At 34.7% G+C, this 14,487-nt stretch overlaps 1 protein-coding gene across 1 annotated transcript; it reads right to left on the bottom strand.

The window, feature by feature from the left end:
- Positions 1-4,606: 4,606 nt before the first annotated feature.
- Positions 4,607-13,684, bottom strand: LOC123549651 (uncharacterized). Its single transcript, XM_045337910.2, has 7 exons — positions 12,582-13,684; positions 11,858-11,989; positions 10,421-10,552; positions 9,535-9,867; positions 8,111-9,196; positions 7,384-7,639; positions 4,607-5,201 (listed from the first exon to the last, which is right to left on the bottom strand). The coding sequence occupies exons 1-7, from the start codon at positions 12,868-12,870 to the stop codon at positions 5,003-5,005; spliced, it is 2,427 nt and encodes an 808-aa protein (XP_045193845.1). The 5' UTR covers positions 12,871-13,684; the 3' UTR covers positions 4,607-5,002.
- Positions 13,685-14,487: the final 803 nt, after the last annotated feature.

Consider the following 14,487-nt stretch of genomic DNA (forward strand, 5'->3'; position numbering starts at 1 on the left):
GAACACCGTTAGGTGTTTCACTAGTTTAAGGTTCCTTATTTAGCGTGAGAAGACTAATCAGTTTAGTTCTATCTGAGCCCACAGCAAGTGTCATATTCACCTCTCCAGCATCCAGTCATATTTCTGGAAACAGTGCACATTTTGCTACTTTAGCCGCAGATATTAAAAAGATTTAAACATACGCACCATAAAAAGGACGTAAACTATTGTTTAGAATAATAATAGAAATATGAACTTTTAAGCAAGACAATATGGCATGATAAAATCAATCATAATGTTACAAAAAGAGGGCAAATACTATTATTTTCACATTTATGTCGAAAACAACACATTTTAACCTTTGGTCTTACTTAGTGTAGAGACCGTGGTGTGCAATTTATTTTTAATTATTACAGGGATAGAAAATAACTAAACGCAGTATTGATATTTTAGTATGTTAAGTTAAATAACAAATCATTATTTGTTGTTGTTTTTTTATATAATCGAAACATTATTCACATAAATCAAGTAATATGTTAAGATTTTCTAGAGCAAGAGAATGCAAAAGTGTGATTCTTATAAGGAACTGACCATTTCAATTTCTGGGAGGGAGCGGGGTAGAGGTTTTCTGAAGGCTTATTTATCTTGTATGAAAGCCAGACTTATTTTTTCAGTGTAACCCATTTAAAAATATTTATCCTGTCACTTGCAGTATTTTCGACCCGATATCAGGGTGCCGTATACCGTCAGTTGATCATGTGACCAGTGATATACGGTCAGTTGATCATGTGACCTTATGATCGATATTGTTGTCATAAGAAATTTTGCAACGAAACCATCATCATTGTGTTGGAAATGTCCGAACTAAGAAAATGAGTTGGTCAAATAATGAGTTTTTATTCAAAAACGAAGAAGTTATTGCGATTTTGCCGGTAATCACGTCATTATATAAGTGAGGCCATTACGAATATGACGTCATTAAAGCGGTTGTCGCACACTTATTTTTGTAAAATAAATTGCCAAATATCGGAAAAAGAAGTAATGACAAGATAAATAGAATAATAGGTTAGTGCCTAAGATGGAGAAAATTTATCTGGCTCGGCTCCGGACGTTATCAGGTTCGCCTTCGGCTCACCCGATAACCTCCTCCACCTCGCCAGATAAACTTTCTCATCTACGGCACTAACCTATTATTCTCTATTTCGTTATTCAAAGCTAATAAGCCGATAAAGTTGTACATCTTAATTAAACTTGAGTAGTCTGTTCAGGTCTTCAAACTGAATTATAACTTTTCATTTTGACCGCTACCATTATACAGTAAGCAAATGGTTCAAGTCTGTCCGTCTTGACGTGTCTGTCTTACAATAAGAAACAATGAAACAGACTGAGGCTTTCGAGTACTGCGGAGGTTTTCACCTAGGTTTCCGTGCAATGTTGAGAGTCAGCTCACCTACCGCAGTCAGCCCAAATAAGACTCTAAATGAAACATAGTTTGCTAGCAGTATATTGTGCTGGAGTATGGTGCACAGTCTGTGTTCATACTTCAAATTTAGTTTATCCTTTCAAAGAATTCGCTTTGATATACGCATTCAGCAGTCGAGAAATCCATGCGATGAACGCTGCAGAGTAGTCTCCCCTTGGCATGTTCTTAAGTAAGTGAAAAATACCTCTCCCAAGTGCTTTATTCAATAAATTTTTGCACCCAGCCAGCACTTTTTCAGACTTAGAAACAGGAAAAAGTCACAAGGACTCAGATGGCCATAAGGAAGTGGTTTCGCGGACAATTCCTCTGTTTGATGGTGAATATTGGTTAATGTTTGAGTGAAAGACCTGCAATAAATGGCATAATTGAATAGTGGAGATACGAACTAGTGGATACATATCAGAATATGCATAACATGGCTTTTTGATAGGTCAAGTTTTGCCTGTTTGCGGCCATCTAGAGAGTATCCTTCATACGCATGTGATTTGGTTCAAAATGGTGGAAAAAAGAGCCGGTCAACCCCATGTTTATGGTGGATGGAATTTTTGAAATTTTTCTCTTGAATAGATCTAGTTCTGTCGAGTTCAGATATTTCAGGGGGTTTGCAATGCATGCAAAATTGCAATTGTGTCCAGTGTCTATATCCTTTCCGCAGCCTTAACGTACTAAAACGTATTAGCGTCTGATGGCCCTTTCACGCTTCCGTAGAAACAACATTTATTACACGAAACTTATTTTGAAAATAATTCCGAAGTGTCTAGGTCTGCAGCTCTCAAATACGGTTATATCTTACATCTGAGGCATATACTGACACTCTCAGACAACATCAAAAATGACATTTTGAGCGATTTGATGAAGTTCCAAAATTATCAATGTACCCTTGGTCCGTTACGGACCCCTGTGGGATTTCTGTTTATCCAGAGCTCAAATATTGTTTCATAGATTAAAAGCTGACATGCTGTACTAAAGCCCAGGTAATTTCAATTCGTAATAAAGTGCTGAAAATTGGCTCCCCAATAGCAAAAAAAAAAAAAAAAAAAAAAAAAAAAAGTCCATGCGCATACATTTAGACGGGGTGACCCCTGCGCGTGACCCCTGACTATCTACGAATCAAAATGCGGCTTTCGTTTTCAAGTTGAGCATTTCTACTTTCATTTTATTTACTTTACGGAAATAGCTGAAGGTCGAGTGACGTCATTTTCTGTGTTGTCAAAAACATACATATGCCCGGCGAGATTGCATAAATATGTGCTGGTCGTCCTAAGGTTATAGAACATAAAAGTAAAATAACTTAGGTCAGGTCTGGTGAATAAGCGGAATGATTGATTTGTACCGCTTTTCATTGCTCAGAAACTTTTCAACGATGGCACTTCTGTGAGCCGCATCGTTGTCATGGATCAACTGGAGACCGCGAAGACCAGTCCTCGGACATATTTGTTTTGTATTATTGTTTAACAGCTTTCAGTACTTTGTCTCTATAAAACGTTCCAGTGAGGAGTAGGAATTTGTACAAGTCGCGAATATACTCTTCTAGAGTGAGGCGATTACTGAAGATGACGATGATGATGAAGAGTTACTCTTGAGTTAAAGAAGATGGAATACGAAACCCTTTGACACTTCTAGCTGTTTTTTTTCAAATACTGGTCTACGGTTACTGTCTGTTGTCAACGCGACGCTGTGGCTAATTAAAGTATATCCATGCCTCGTTTCCTATTAGGAGCTGTGAATTTTTCAGCGTTTTTTAATACAATTGATCTAAAGGGTGTTTGCTCCGCCGTTAATATGTGAGGAAACTATCGGGCACAAACCTTTTTTAAACCCAAGTGCTTGGTGAGAATCAATCTCGTGAGTTCTCTCAGTTGATATGCCAACAAAAGATGCTACCTCGCGTCTTCATTAACCACACGTCATACAGTGACAATGTTCTTTGACGTCACTGTTGTTTTGGGTCTGCCAGGACGAGCTCTATATTTCAGGACTGTCTGATCACTATTTTAATTAACGTACCCATCTGTAAACAGTTTTCTCTGATAATGCAGACTTGTCATATAAAGTATGCAGTTCACTGAGTATCTGCCTTACATGTATTTCTAAAGAAGAACGTTCTCTGATGTACATGTACGCTCTAATTTCTGTTTTTTCTTCGCTTTTCATAGCTACATGTATTTTGCTTAGTGTATATGACTACACCTGATACAAAACTAAATATCTAAATAAATGATAGTTTTGAAAAAAAAACAATTGATAAAATTTTGCAGGATTGTAAAAGAATCATTAATGTATCATCCATGTAAATCATGAATATATTGCGTGTCAAACTTCTACGGAAGCAGGCGATTGTCATTATTTTTAGAATGACCCTCGTATTTCAAGTTTGAAATAAGTCCATAGTAATAACAGAGTGAAAATGAATCAGTAAGTAACGGGTATAATTTTTGGGATTTAATGCCAGAACATTTCTGGCATGATTTGGTTTATTTTTACATTTTACCGTATTAATAAATGCACACCTGCAACAACATATATCTACGCCCTATAAATGAATATTTAAACCAAATTGGTTCTTGTAGAAGCTTAACTGAAATTTTGTAAAAAAAAAAAAAAAAAAAAAAAAAACATAATCTTTCCATCGTCTTCTATATAATATACACTTTCTAAATGACTTGCCCGTCAGTTGCCCGAGGTCCGTTCGCCAAAAGTGTTGTTTTTGTCGGGTTTAACGTCGCACCGACACAGGTATAAGTCATATGCCAATAGTGTTGTCTAATGACAGTCAAACCTTTTGATAAGTGTTTTTATTACACGACATAAGAAATCAATATTCACAGTTTTATTTTTAATTTTTTTTTGCTTATTAGCTGAGTAAACATGTGTTAAATATAGACCGGTCATACAGAAAAACCTATGGCCCGGCGACACGATTATCATGCGATATATACAGTAATCACAGTCAAAACTACTGCCCGAGGTCCGAAGTTTTGACTATGGACCGGCAAGTCATTTTATAGTGTTTTATTTCATGACATCTAAAAATAATTTTTCAGTTTTATTTTTAAAAGTTTGACTTACTAGCCCAATAAACACGTATCATATAGCCGTGGACCTGCGACTTAAATATAGAGTAATGTTATGTAAGCCAGTATGTACAAAAACAGATACTTTATTGCAATATAACAGTAATGGTAAAGAAGTTTTTCAGTTCTACGTATATATTAGAAACGTATATATTAGAATCTCAAACATTTAAACATGTTCCCATACATAACGAGTTTGACCATATACCTTCCAGTGATCTTGACAATATTAACACTGAGTAACCTGAACCTCAGAGAACAAAAAGGATGGCTTCCAGCATGTCTAACCTAATTCATGAATAAGGTCAATAATTGGATCAGAAGATTGCACATTCAAATAACTGTTAACTCAGTGCCTTTGTATGCAAAGATTTCATCGCGGCAATCCACCTATTCACACACTACCTGAACACAATATGGCATCAAAATGCAAAATGTTCGCATTGCACATTGCATATATTATTTTTTATAAAGATTCTTCCAACGCCTCTACAACACAGTTCGTGTCATTTTCGAATTCACAACACAACGCTTCGTGAAACCTTTTAGCGGTTTGTGGATTAATGTCTACGAGATACACGTGCTTCAGGCTACACGAAGGCTCCTCACGGAAGAAGTTTCTCACTGCACGCACTATATGTCTTGTTGCCGTCTTAGTTCGAAATCTATAAAACAAAATCATTTTAAGATCAAGGCAGAGATAAAAATCAAAACAAGAAACAAAGAAAGAAAGTTTCAACTTCAACGGTGGTATTCTGCTGTTTTTTAACCTGTCAAATGTGCATACATTCGATATTAATATGAAAAAGGCAAAGCCTCTGAGCGAGCGTAGCTTAAACGGCAAAGAAACTATTCACTGCTTAAAACAGTTCCGAGAACCTCACTTGAAAAGAAACAAAAATTTAGTGTCATTATACCTGTAACAGCGAATATCATACGTTGCAAAATTTATGGAAAACCGGTGTCACGGTGACATCATTACCGGTTTGTGGCGTTTTTATGGCTTAATGCTTATTTATGACATTTTAACCCATTTTCTGGCCAATGCTTGATCTTTTAAAAGAAAATCATATTTTTTTCTACCAACTGGAAATCTTTCTTGCATTATTTTTGAGTGATGGATAATATTCAGCAATCAAATGAAGTTCTGTATTCACTGCCAACAAAGCATTTCCTGTGAGCACCTGTCCTCTAGGGACACGCACTTTGTAAAATAAAAGCAAAATTGAAATTATTTCCATAACATAACTTTTTTAAAAATAAAGACACCTAATGAACATAGAGATTGTAACTCAAATATAAAATTAAAAAAAAAAAAACATCAATTTTCCCGACTTTGACGGAAGTAGAACAAAATGGCGGCACCCAAAATGGCGGCGCCCAGACGAGAGGAAAATTTTTCAGCTACATCACTTTGCCCCATTCGGCACACCTTTGTTACACATTGCCGTAAGGCGAGCTACGCGCTCGCAATTGCGCTTCGCGCAATTGCTCGCGAGCTATGCTCGCTATAATATTCGGCCGAATTTCGGTGCTATATGTATCTTTTACGGAAAGAAATTTTGGTTAAGTGTCTAAATATCATTATTAGTATTGTAAGTGAAACACGTACTCGTCGTTCGTATCTGTGGCTCAGTGGTTACAGCACATGGCTCGTATGCGGGAAATCGCTGGTTCCAGCCCATTAGCATGAACATTTTTATTTATCATTTTTAATTGTTTATATGATTTATACGACTCCGATGACGGCAGTACCGACACCGCGAGCGAAACTGAATGATGGATTTAGCTAGTTGTAATTTATATTTATGAAATTTGTAATGTAGTGAAATGAACTGTGAATAAAAAAAACATAAAATACATAAAAAATGAGAAATTTAAAACAAAAAGAGATAAAAGTTAAAATAATACTTGTGAAAATAAACGAAGGAAATATTGGATAAAAATGTACATGTACAAAGTGTTTGTTGAAATTTGTGGGGTGGGGGGGGGGAAACACAGACACTGTGTACAGTTTCAAGCTACTGACGATGACCACTGAGTTATCGTGACTTGCGTACATTCGTACAGCTTTAATAACATATGTATCTCTGCCTAGTATGTTTTAAGTGCAAGTATCACCTACCATTCTTATGCCGACACAGTATCAGTTAAATAATTTATCACAGTTCAGATGATTATGCAATGAAAGTCATAGGTTGATATTTGAGAATGTACCAAGTTCATGTACTAAGATAACAAGTTAGATTTGTTTTATTGTTCTATTTTATTGAACTGCCAAATGCATGCTGATTACATGGGCGGTGCACAGAATATCTTAATCTTCGGCTGATTTTCGGTACATTTCGTATAGTATACGGAAAGTAACCAGCACTTCAAGTGGTTCATATTTAAAGCGATGTGTTCAAAGTACCTACTAGCTTCCCGATTAAATAGTTTTAGCGAAGCCAGAAAACTGACGCTTTAAATTCATACTGGAAAAAAAACACGTTTTAAGATTTTAAGATAATAGACGATTTTTTTACTTCAAAATTAGCTCACATTGCATCAAAATTCTACTTGTTTGACTGCCTGACTGGTGTTCTTTTTCTAATAGCACTCGTTCAAAGTGTTTTCTGACTTAGGAACAAACAGTAAAAGATTAACATTAAGGGGAAAGTCCACCGACTGCAAGACAGTGTGTGTACATAACAATTTTAAAATTTACTAAGCAAATGGTGTTCCGAAATGTCTTGACCGAGTTTACAATAAATAAGATGTTTGACATTACAAGGTATTTAAATTGACCCATTCTTATAACGGACTAAATGTTTTAAAGCATAGTGTATATACAGTAAGCAAACTTGCCCAGAAATTCCACAACTGATTGCTGGTAATGCGACTGTCTGTGCGTTTTTAACTGAAGCTTGCATCATTGCATTCATGACTGTTTGTCTGAGTAATCTCAGCTCGTCTTCTGTCTCTTCTCTCTTAATTGGGCTATTTACGTGCACCACATGTTTAGCAGGAAGGCTGCCAGCCTCACTCACAAATGCTTCTCCCTCATCTATGCTTCCTTGTTTTTGAAAATACTTGTAACACGCAGTCCTTATCTTTTCTCCTCCTATAAAAATATTATTTAAGAATCATATCCAAGAATTTGTAAGAGGGACTAAACAGCAAAGTAATTTCAAGGTATCTGAATTTTGAAACATTTCAACAAGAGCCCGACATTTTACCAACCATTTCAATACAAAGAAAACGTTTTAGATTTGATTATTAAAAATAATGATATAGACGAGTTAAATAGAGAAAAAATAGTATAAAACAGAAGTGTCATTAAACGTAAAACTGTACGAAATAAGTGTGAAACCCCAACATAAGACAATTGCATCTTCTGTGTATTTCCTAGGCCAAACCTAAAAGCAAAAAAGGTTTCTTGTTTAGACTTTGATCAAAATACACTGTCAGATGCGTGTTTTGCATCTCAACTCTTAAATTCCCTTGTATGATATTTTAGCATAAGAGTTTTATCAGCATTTTGCTATTTTAAATAATGTCAAGACCTGTCAGTTAAAGAATTATGCATGCCTACCTTTCTTACTAATGGTCTCTGCAAGTCCTGTTGTTAATGAAAGAGCCTTGTCTGTCGTGTTCACCATTACATCTACTCTAAGATCCACTAATGATCCTTTCATAACTGAGATACGTCTTCCGCATGTCATTTTACATATTGTATATCTTTGCATTTCCTCTGAACTGAATACGTCTGGTTCTGATTCATGAATCATTTCATTTGCTAGTGTTTGATAATTTCTATTTGCACGATTTGACTCTAGTTCTGATGCATTTGGTTCTTCATTGGATGCCGTTTTAGCGTTTCTACTCACAAAACGCAACTCTGTTTCTGGTGCCGTTCCAACTTTTGCAAACGAAAAACATGTGTCTGACTTCGTCGTGCCGGCGCTTTCATGTGTTTCGGCGGTTTGTCTCTTACCAAATTGTTTATTTCTTATCGGTGTAATGTGTTGTTTACATGGAGTGTTTTTTCCGCACATGATTTTGCTTATACTTGAAAATGGACACTTGGACCTGTTTTCAGGCACAGCAACCTGAAAAAATAGGTTTTTAAATGTAACAATAACGTTTCGTTTCCAGACTTTCTTTTTCCTTGACCATGTGGTGGCGTCCGTTTTGTCCTTTGAAATAGATCGCAAAAGAATTTGAGTTTTCCCTCGTTTTTTATCAGGCCAAAGGATTTCTGCATCACAGTCTGCCATAGTATTGTCTATTTTCTTTCTTTCGGCAACATTAGCTGTGAGATAATCTAATCTTTCGCCACTGTAGTCCGAAATGATCACCACATCATCACTATTTTCTGATGCTTCTTCGACTATAGGACTCTTTGTTTTGTTATTTCGAGAATAAATCACTTCTTCCTTATCAGCTTTCATCAAGTCGCCGTCTACTTTTTCGGAAATTTTCGTTTCAGTGTTTTCATTTGATTCTGCATTTAAACGCAAATTGTCCTTCGTTTTACTTGTATTATTATTCAGGTTATCTGGCGGCCATCTAAACTTTGGCTTTGGGGCTACTTTTGGTTTTGTACTTCTGGATTCATTTGAACTTTTACTGGAAGTTGTTTCACGGCTTTGTACATTTGTCTGCACCTGTTTGATATCTGGAAATAAAATAGTTCTAAATTTACTGAGTATTCATTTAAAGCCATAATTTATATTTCTCAAAAAGCCGAGTAATATGACATATTAACAGTTTTGAATTAGATATAGCTACAAAATATAACCTTTGCATGTTTTGTGTGGGTTCAATATCTGATTGTCAAGTTTCCATATTCTTATCTTTATAAATATTGCATTTTGCAATATATGAATTAAAACTATGCATCTTAATATTTATTTAAAGATATAAAATACAAGAGCAATTTCTTACATTTTAAATGGTCTTCAAAAAGTAAAATAAAGGGAATAACTACATTTTAGAGTAACAGTACATTAATACCTTGGAACATATCTGGATCAAGCATTTCAGCAATATCCTCAAGGTCGCAATCAATCAAGACCCGCAAGAAACATCTGAACCAGTCCACAGTGCGACGTGGTAAGTACATCAATAAAACACAGGCAGCTCTCATCTTCCCATGGTTTTTCTCTTCCGCTCTTATTTCTTCTACATCCATTTGTTTGAAAACGCCTTTTTGCAGTAGATGGGGCAATAACACTGATGGTTCTAGACGCACGATTATTTCGGGTGTAAAGAGTTCTACAACCTTGACGTAGTTCTGATCCTCTGGGTTGTATTCGCCGTCCAGGATACTCACAATCTTTGGATAGCCTACAAGTAAGACAGTATTTAAAAAGCATTTATCAATATATCATGTACATAAATCACATACATAGAATAAAATTTTCAATTGAAAATAGAGTAAAAAAAACTGAAATATTTATGATGCATTTTCACGTCATATTATTACTCGTATAAAAAAGTCAGCATACAAAATTGTCATTGTTGTTCATATTGTTTATAAAGAACACCATTTTAACGTAAATCATAGGTATGTTGCATTTAAAATAAAACTTGTAAAAATGCGATAGAAATATATTTTTCATATATAAATAAACGCATTCGTTTCAGCTTTAATTTCTGGTATAAAAGTGGATATAATACTGCGATTCTGACAGCACATCCATATTAAAAGATATTTACTTTAATATACACTTAATGAATGGCTTGCAGGTCGATTGTCAAAACTTGTGGCCATTAGATACTAGTAAGCGTTTTATAACATGATATTGGAAATACATGTTCAAGTTTTGACTTTAGCCAAACAAAATTTAGTGTCGAACTAAATATCGGCCAGTTTCAATAAATGTGCAAAAGCTGTTACCATCATTTTCAGAAAGAGCATCCCTCAGTTCAACAAATCTCCCTGGTTCCTCAACATCATGTAATAACATTTCTAGAGCCTTTCTTGATGCCTTTATAAGATTTTTCTCCAAGAGAATATCTGACTTTTGTTCTGAAATAAATTCATTATAATCGGACTTAATTTCCAGTAGTGCTTTATAATGTCAAGCAAAAATAGACCACAGGTTGGTAACACAGAACTACCTGTCTGACTAGTAAATTTTGGATAATAATTCATTTATTTTTTCTTATTACAAAAGTCAATTTAGTTGTAAAAGATATAAATTTTGTTTCATATATACCGTACTATACTGTGGCTCGACAAAATGGAATTCAATGAATCAATTTTATTTGAAATTGAAATAGTTTATGTAAATGCTACGTATAGTCACATATATATATTACGCACTAATCAAACTGTTACTGAGGATGACAGTATATTATATATATAATTATATATTATACCAGATTTATATAGCGCCCTTTTCATGATCAATTTCACGTTCAAAGGCACTTTACATAGTTCAAATGCAGCCACATAGGGCGCATAATTCATCCTCTACTAGTACAGACACAGAGCGATCTGACCAGAGGGACAGAGTGAGACAGTATGGTTGGTTGTTTTGAGTTTAACGCCTTTTTCAACAGTATTTCAGTTATGTAACGGCGGGCAGTTAACCTAACAAATGTTCCTGAATTCTGTACACGTACAAACCTGTTCTCCGCAAGTAACTGCCAACTTCCCCACATGATGGGCGATTGATTTTAGACATAGTGTCTTAAATATCAAATCGTCACGGAGAACATACGCCTCGCCTAGGGCTCGAACTTGCGACCCCGCGGTCCGTAGATCTGCGCTCTCCCTATTGAGCTAAGCGAGCGGGCACGAGGATGACAGTACTTTCACTAGCTCAACAGGTCGAACTATTCTCCAATGGACTTACTTGGAATTTCAAGATATTCATTGCAAACCTAATAGAGCTTTATAACATATTTTAAAGATACACAGCTGAGAATTCAAATACCTACAATACATACTTTGTACTGAGATTTTCATTAACAGTCACTCATGTTCACTGTTATAATTCTTTTGATATTTTGTTATGGTAAACTTGCATATAAAAAGACGAGCAACGTACTTAATATGTAGTCATGGATATTAAAGATGAAACATTTCGAGGGTACTTTTGAATCAACGTGGTTTTACAAATATTATATTTGAAGTTGATATCCCGGCTAGCAGAAAGATCGGTTGCTGTACCCAGGTGGCTCGGGCTCAACAGTCTGGACTCTTTTCCTGTCCTCAAAGCAGGTAGTCGCAACATGACCTACATTTACTTCATGACCAAAGATCCTAGGGAAAAGGCTTATGATATCTAAATAAGCTGATACATTGTAAGTAATATTTTAATTATACCTTCAGAGAAACAATGCAGATGTAAAATCAGATCATCTGGTTTGATACAATGACTGATGTATATCAGGTGTTGCTCAAGGTTTATTCTGATTATCTCCTCTCTGGAATATTCATCAGCCTGACATTCTTCTTCTGAAATATAAAAACGATATTAAACCACTGGAATTAATGTCAAGGGATCAGACATTATTCAGAATTTTGGGCACTCTCGGGCATGACATTTGATATAATAAACACAGCTTAAATCTTCACTAATACAAAACAACCATATGAAAATAAAATAAAAAGCATGTAAAAAATGTGTACATAATAATGCATTCAGGCTATTCTTTGTAACAAAGATCATTGAAATACTGCATTTATATAAACAAAACTAATATTAAAGTTTCACATTCTTAATCTTACGAAACGGTTAATACACAATACTATGTAAATGTTTTGTTTGCCTAAATGTTACCGTATGTTTTAATAAATACGACCTTGATACAGATTTACTTCAAATTTACACTATGATAAAGTACAGCTTTTAGTAGGTCACAATGCAGTTAATTACCTGTACACGAGTATACAAAATACTAGGTGTGTCGATGTATATTTGTTTACAAATTGTCACTCAGTATGATTAAATTTTTGTCAACTCATTATGGTGTTTCAAGTGTAATAAAAGTTCTTTGTTTGGTATAATAATTTAATTTTTCATACTAGAATTTACAAATATATTTACCTGTTATATTGTCTTTGTTGCTTGTATTACCGATTTCACACTCTGTCTGTGTGTCTGTTGAAGCATGAATGCGTGTTTCAGTATCAGCTTGAGAACCCTGGTCTCTCGTGTCTGCAGAAGACCTATGAGCAAACACTGGGACAATTTTCACTTTTGTATGGTGAAATACAACAGTTTCAGGGGACAGAAGTCCAAAATCTTTAGGAAGTGACATTTCAAAATCTGCACCGGGTAGCTCTGTCTCAGCTGCAACTGGAAGTGTATCTGGTCTGGACTTCGACTGATCCATATTTATCTTCGTACAAACACTTCCTATTTGTTGTTTACAATTATAATGTATCAATCGTATCTAACAAGCATTTTAAAAACCTTGACTAATTCATCCATAATTTTACTCGTTAACAATCCACTATTTAAGCGTATATCTAGTCCCTGCAATACGTAATGTGCATTTTGCATAATTTTATCATTCGTGCACTGAATTTATCACCATTACGCGTTTTTTACATTAAATGTATAAAACTTTGTGTAGCGTAAAGTATCAGCTGAGTATGTCAGGTTAACACAGGTCGTTGTGTTAAGTGTTTTAAGTCCAAAATTATTATATTGATTTCAAACGTTAAACTGAATTGATCAACATGTATTATTGTATTGATTTAACAGTTATCCTTTTCGTAGAATTAAAAGGTTAAGGTCGCATGTCCTATATAGTCAGCCATCCGTCAAAACGGAAGTACATGTGTATGTAGCTGCCACAACCATGATTCTTATATCCAAAGCCATACACTTTAAATCCATTTCAAGAATATATAATAATAATATTATTTCACAGTGACAACTACACAGAATTTGTGGCACTTATCAAGAATCTTACTTCCGCTTTTTTCCTTACACATTTTGAAACAAATTTCTTCTACATGGCTTGTATCATAAAGTTCTTATTAAACAACGTAATTCTAGTAAAATTACTTTAATCATTTAACTCCTTATTTCCCCACGTGTAATTCCGTTATGAACAAAACGGTTATCCCGTTACGAATAAATGGTCAATCAAGCACATGTGCCTACCATCAATTACACATTATCGACACGCTTTTCTGAATGACATAATCTGACCTATTTTTAACCTGTAACCCGTCTTAATTTGCTATAAATAGAACTTATAGATTCTGTAATTCGATAAAATTACTGTAGAGTGTGTGTGTTGCCCTCATTGATTTGCGTGACTATATGTAATGTTTTCTTTAATTACTTGTATTTGTCTCATGTTTTTGTATATATACAAATTGAGAATTTGTTGAATAAACTTGAACTTGAACTTGAACTTGTTTTGATATATTTGTAAACTTTATAAAAGAAAAGCTAGATCTACCTTTGGTTGACATTTAATAGCTCAATTTTATTGTTATATTGTGTTTTCTTCATTATTTACACATGGAACTGACAGTAATTGAAAAACAAATTACTAATTATAGTTCGGTTTCGCCTGAGGTCAGCGATTTTTTTGTACTTTTTATGATGGATAAATTGTTGTTTTTGTTGCTGCTGTTGTATAGTATGATAGTGGTTCTTATTTAAACAGCGCGTACTGGTTTCCCTAATCAGCAGACGAGTCCACAATAAATTGTTGTTTTGTGTTTTCTTTATTGTTTACTCGTGGAAATGACAGTGTAATTGAAAAACGTGATCATTACAAATCAACGTGTCCTACTTTCACTTTCAATGAGTTAAAGTGAGACCATGCTGTACTTTGAAGAATGCTAAATATATTGTAAAAACAAATATTAGGATCAGTGAGTTGATTAGATGGAAACACCAATATTAAGAGGCAACACAAAATGAATATTTGTTCCTTAAATAAAAAAGGGGGTTGGTGCTGTTTAAAGCCATATAATATCACTTCTTT

This window comes from Mercenaria mercenaria, chromosome 6 (assembly GCF_021730395.1).
Source record: "Mercenaria mercenaria strain notata chromosome 6, MADL_Memer_1, whole genome shotgun sequence".
Taxonomy (NCBI): Eukaryota; Metazoa; Mollusca; class Bivalvia; order Venerida; family Veneridae; genus Mercenaria; species Mercenaria mercenaria.